The sequence below is a fragment of the Pelobates fuscus genome, chromosome 9 (genome assembly GCF_036172605.1).
Source record: "Pelobates fuscus isolate aPelFus1 chromosome 9, aPelFus1.pri, whole genome shotgun sequence".
NCBI classification, from domain to species: Eukaryota; Metazoa; Chordata; class Amphibia; order Anura; family Pelobatidae; genus Pelobates; species Pelobates fuscus.
In genome coordinates, this window is record NC_086325.1 from 26,534,540 (window position 1) to 26,540,430 (window position 5,891).

At 38.0% G+C, this 5,891-nt stretch overlaps 1 protein-coding gene across 2 annotated transcripts; it reads right to left on the reverse strand.

Annotated features, from left to right (window-relative positions):
• Positions 1–574: 574 nt before the first annotated feature.
• On the reverse strand, positions 575–5,664 carry LOC134572599 (peptidoglycan recognition protein 1-like). Of its 2 annotated transcripts, none has more exons than XM_063431662.1 (5): positions 5,588–5,664; positions 2,919–2,996; positions 2,297–2,498; positions 1,544–1,662; positions 575–1,221 (listed from the first exon to the last, which is right to left on the reverse strand). In XM_063431662.1, exons 2-5 carry the CDS (start codon positions 2,965–2,967, stop codon positions 1,043–1,045), a joined length of 549 nt encoding a protein of 182 aa, XP_063287732.1. In that variant the 5' UTR covers positions 2,968–2,996; positions 5,588–5,664; the 3' UTR covers positions 575–1,042. The 2 variants fall into 2 exon arrangements, with proteins under 2 accessions (XP_063287732.1, XP_063287733.1); XM_063431663.1 differs by lacking the exon at positions 5,588–5,664 and adding an exon at positions 3,926–4,058.
• Between the last annotated feature and the right edge of the window lie 227 nt (positions 5,665–5,891).

A 5,891-nucleotide genomic window follows, 5' to 3' on the forward strand; every position in this document is an offset into this window, starting at 1 on the left:
GGAAAAACTTCAGCCAGAATTCAAGTCTTATTAAACACCGAAAAGTGCACATGAAAAATGAGATGAACGAAGATCTTGAAGATTCCACCGAAAAAAATCATCATTGACTGGAGTCCATAAAGTAGTAATGGCCAAGCCGTGAACTGACCAGCTTATATTTTATTGGACAAAACTTTAATACAAGAGAATACTATTTCATTTTCATTATTTTGAAGTCATTTCTACCTTGTAAAACTAGAAACTCCCCATGAATGGGGGGATAAAAACATACTTATTTTTCTACATGTTTCTGTAAAGAACCTAATGTGGATAATATTGCACAGATTGTTGACTTACATGAAATGTATGCTATCACTATATATCAGTAGGCTGACAGAACTTTTAATGTTCTGTATCTGAACCATTCACAAATAATATTAATTGTCTATTCTTTTGTCCTTCTGTATTTTAAATAAAGATTGATTGTTAATAGCGCATCATTTCTTAACATGTTATGATAAGCAATAATATACATAAACACACACACAAGAAGAAGACAAGAAGCACTCTTATTAAATAGCAAAACGTCAAATAAAATGATATTTATTTTATTACAGCAGTATTTCCTTGTAAAAGCAGATTTCTGTAGTAAATTAAAGCACAATGTGGATTAAAGTAAATTAACATTTTTTGCTGTTAGTAGAAAAAGCTGAACATTTTATATTTCAATGAGATACAGGAGAGAATAGAGTGTACTCTTTAAGATGGAGTATCATCATGTATTGCCCTTCTTTGAGAGATGTCATAAAAACGAAAGCGTACATGTGTGAGTATGTCCCAGAAAGTATCTGTCTTGTGTTATTGGTTTGAAGCTCTCTGCACATTTAAGGAGCTGTGTGGCACAAAATGGCGTACCTAAAATATTTACAGTTGTAAAATAATGTCAAGTATGATAGAAACTGCACATACAACTTTAAAACTGTTCCAATGATTGTGACACATATAAAGCAAAACAAAAATAACACAGTACAGCAAGATAAATTCATTGCACAATGCTTGAGTCTTAAGCCTTAAAATTGCGCCATTTTTGAATGATTTGGTATAATTTGTCTCCAGGGCAATCTGTGTCCCCTAAATTGCGATGTCCCTTCAGAATATAAGCTGATTTGATATAACCTTTCGAGACTCCACACTTTATCAGACTTTGAGCAGCTTTTAGGGCGCTAGCACTGGGAGCGCGCTCTGGGTGGAAAAAAAAATACAAGTTAAAAAATGATGGATATAAACTGAGATCAAAAAGTATTAGTATAGGTAGGATAATTCAAAATGGAAATGAGGAGATAGTTGAAGACATAAATAGCTAGAAATAAACCAATACAAATGGTTGTTCTGCTGAAATCAAAATAAATAGCATTTCTTTGTTAGAAGAAATACATGTTATGTTTTATAAACGTACAACAAGGTGGAGACAGAAAAGAGTAAAGACAAACGGTGATAAACGGAGACTCTATAATAATTTATCCCAAATGTGATAGTATGGTATTACCCCATTGTACCAACTTACTAGTGAACGATCCAATAAAGCAAATTCCAGTGGAAATTTTGTTGTACGATTTTGTATGAGCTCCCTCGTTTCTCCAGCCACGTCCTTCATATACACGGCCATCTTCTCCAACTAGAAAGCTAAATTAATTTGGGAGTATAAAAACAAAAAATATATAAGTACATATCATTATTTGTATTATATAGTAACCTTCACAATTGCCTATTTCTTTGCTAATCTTTTCACTGCCTGAAAACCCATTCTAGGGATGGAATCTTTTCTTGTAGGTCTTCCCCAGCTTTTCAATACACAGTCTCCCATTTTTTCTCCTATCTTCTCATCCAGAGAGACCAGATGAGCCAATCACTGGATCTTTAATTTTGACATCAGAGCTATATAAATATATCTTGGCAGTATGTTGCCTCAATGAACGAATGCACTGGATTAATAAGCCATACTTTGAAGTCTTCATTTAATTGGTCTGGTTTAGCAGGCAGAAGATAGAGAAAGTTTTGCATTAGAGATCTGTTCTACTAGATGCATTTTAGCAAAGGAGAATGATCGTGACCATTTAAAATAAAGGAAAGGCTAATTCCTGGGGGAATTTTTCCTGCTCCTGCCCCAGGCTGGGGATGCCCATGCCAATTGTCTTCTTTTATCTATTATCTTTAAATTCTACCCCCTTGACCTTCAAACTCAGGACATTGTAGTTGCAAAGTTTTCCAGCTACCCACTTGATTTTTTTTTGAAGACCTCTCTTTTTAAGCAGCTTACTTGTATCCAATGTCACACCAGCCTCGACTGCTCATGTGATAATTCTGGACATTCCTGGCTTGAGCAGAACATGTAGACTGTGAGGAACAAAATGCCCCCTCAGTGTGGTGGATGATCACATATTTGACTGGAGTGGCTAAACGATGGCTGCATTTGGCAGCCTTTCCTCCCCACGCTGACTTGGACATGATGGTGGGACATCCTGGTTAAAATAGAGAGAAAAGGAGAATTCAGTTCAAGAACCATACCTCTCTTATTTGGTACCAGGGTGGAACTGCAGGTTGGTACTACACGCTGAACTGTAATATGTTTTATCTGTGTATTGCTCAATCCTCTTTGTGCCTCTATATAAACTCACCCTTTGTGAGTCTCCTAATTCTTCATTTCCTCCTTGTGTGTTGTTTCACCCCATTTACCTCCTTGTGTGTCTTTTAACCCAGCAATACTGCTTGCTTTGTGTTCCTCTCATAATTGTACACTATTGGCGACAGACGACAGTTACAAAGAGATGTTTCTCATAGTGTTTTAGTGTATCTCTTACCTATTTCCTGGATAACACCCCATTCACAGTGTTTAACTCCCTGTCCTATCTACTAAAGTGTGATGTATTTAAAGCACTTACCATGCGTAAGAGCGCAGAAGGCCGACAGAAGGATAACGAGGAGTTTCATGTTAAGTTTTCAGATTGCACGTCAGATACCTGGAATCAGAATTATTTCAAAGCTCAAAAATCCTTTGTTTTGAGTGTTTGCACTACATATGTGTAGTCAACTGTGTACCTAGACTACTTCTTTCATAACCCATTTAAGACAAAAAAAAAACAGCAGGAAGAAGTATTAGGAGATGTGAACCTTGGAAAGAGTTTAGATTTTAGTAGAGGGTACAGCGCAGTGTGTGAGTACTCTGCAGATTTCACAATGCAGTACCCCTCCCTGGCCCAAGCTAAGTAAGAGGAGGGGGAAATAAACAGATTTTTTGAAATGTTCCCAATGCACAGAACAGCCCCTGAAACTCACAACAGCTACTATACCCCCAACACACACTTCAACCCATGTCATCCCCAACACACAATACAGTCCTATCCCCCACCAACACTCACACAACTGTTCCTATTACACCTTACGCACACACTAAAGCCCCCATTTAACATGCACATTTATACTACAGCCTCTATTCTCCCACAAATATGCAATCCAGTCTAACCTCCCCATCACACAATACAGCCCTTATTTCCACATACACTCTACAGCCCCTTTCCCCCAAATCAAAACTCTACAGACCCCATAAACCCAAACATACCACATAACCTACAGTCCCCATCCAACCCATAACCACAACCTTATCCCTCCCAAACACACCCTAGTGCCCCTATCTATCAACACACACTATATTCATCAAATAAAATCCTTACAGACCTTATCTTCCCACACGTCCTAGAGCTCCGATCCCCCAAAGATACCCTAGGGCCCTTATCTATCCAAATAACACCATACGGCAAGTATCCCCTCCAACCCATACAGTCCCCATCACCTTAAACACACACTATAGCAACAATCCACATACAGCCACTTGTAAGAGGAGCAGGGTAGACTGGTGTCAGGCTTGAGGACAAGAGATGTCCTGCTATACCATTCGTCCCTGTCCACAAGGGCTCTGAGAGGCAACCTCCAGGGGTTCTTCTACCGTTTTTTTACTACTTCCACAACCCTCAGCCAGTTCTCCGATCAGATAGCTCTTTTATATCTCTCTCCCAAACACCACACAAAACTTAGTGAAGGGAACAACAAAGTGTATTTTATTGATGTTTATATAAGGAAAACCAAGGGGAAACCCAAGGCGAGGATAAAGCATAACAACCAATAATAGGGACAGGACTTGGCAAAGTAACCAATAACAATGACAGGTTTAATTACATTGCACCCAACCCTGGTGCCAGAGTGTCTGGGCATCACTAACTTAATCAAAGTGACAAGCTGTACTGATTGAATTAAACTTACACACACAAAAAACAGAGATTGTAGAATATAACATTTACACACCATTAACCCTTTATATGTCCACTTGTTCTGTTATTGCCACAGCGGGCCCATAGTCTCTGGGTAAGAAGCTAGCACACAAGCGTTTCTGCAAGATTCTCTTACACCACTATTAACAGCCCATGCACAGACACAACCCCACCACAGACTTCCCCCTACGCATTCAAACAGTTGAGTTGCTTTGGTCAAAAACACCTTGGGCTTGAGCCCACAAATAATTAGGTGACTCCTTCCTAAAGCCACTTTGTGGACTTGTTTTCAACCTATATTGTATGTATGTAAGCCAATATGTTCCATGTGATCAGATTCACAAATTCAAATGAATTATTTTAATATATTTCTCAACACACATCTTAGCACATGTCTGGAATGAAAATTAGCATCAAAATGTAATAGTAAAATATTATAGCAATATTGCCATAATTACCGAGATATCTTGTTGATCAAAGGATAAAACTGGCATTATTATTATTATTATTATTATTATTATTATTATTATTATTTTCCTATTTTTTGTACAGCCAAATATTGCATATGTTTTTGAACTGTGAAACAAAGTACCTGTCACATATGCATTAACAGAGCCAGATTACCTAGACTCCCTGGTGGACTCTGGCTGTGAGGGTACCCTGCTTGAGCCTGCGGAGGGCCCTGGGCAACCTTAAGCAGACTCTGTGCACTAAACGGGAATTGCACATATTTCGTCAAAAAAATAAAACAGCAGAAAAATACATATTTTCCAAGTTTTCCCTACCTTGGAGGTACAGTTACTATTTCTGGCCCAATTCCCTATCTATTCTATTCTAATGTCCCTCTTTCCTTAAAGCTTCACATTATTGGTCAGGCTAAATTTATGCCAGAGCTCCACAGCAATAAATCACGCACTAATGTGTCTTTAAACAACAATAAATGCGATTAGAAATCAGTCTGTGTAAATAAGTTACATTATTCTAATTCTTAATGACATTTCAGTTGTATAAATAGTCATTAGTTAGTCACCAAAAATATCTCAGAAGAGCTCGCCCCTGGCCACACCGCTACTCACACCCCAAAAATGAAAAGTGTCCTCTTTGTCCATCTGAAATGTTGCGAGGTATGAAAATAGCTGAGATTTATGCAAGTTTAGCCTGAAATATGAAATCCCCAGGTTAGTTCCCAACAGTTCCCAGTTTAGTGAATGGCCAGCTGGTTCAAAGCAGAAGTTAAATCATTAAGTCCAGAGATGTCATTCTCTGCTGATCTCCTTGAGACTCACCTTTGCTACTGTAAACTTGATGAATACAAAAAATCCCATTCCTTGCTGTTTATATATTCTCTGTCTCTGGATGGGAAGAGATTCACACTTTCAGTTACTGTTTCCTTCAGGGCGTAGCACAGGATAATGTTGAAAGATCTTGAGTAACCTTATTGAGTGTTTCCATTTTTAATTGCTTCCGTTTTTAATTGCTGTCAATTTGAAGACTTGAGACTGACTCATGTAGTGGTTTGTTGATTGTATGAAATTAAATAATTTGCTATGTCGAAACACAGTCAGCAAACTGCACTCAGCCCATTTTTGA

Excerpts from the sequence above, each read along its gene's own strand:
- LOC134572599 (XM_063431662.1), bottom strand. The coding sequence starts at position 2,967 with ATGAAACTCCTCGTTATCCTTCTGTCGGCCTTCTGCGCTCTTACGCAT. Across the intron at positions 1,663-2,296 it reads TGGTGTGACATTGGATACAA|CTTTCTAGTTGGAGAAGATG; the intron begins GTAAGCTGCTTA and ends AAATTAATTTAG. Across the intron at positions 1,222-1,543 it reads CTTTATTGGATCGTTCACTA|AGCGCGCTCCCAGTGCTAGC; the intron begins GTAAGTTGGTAC and ends TTTTCCACCCAG.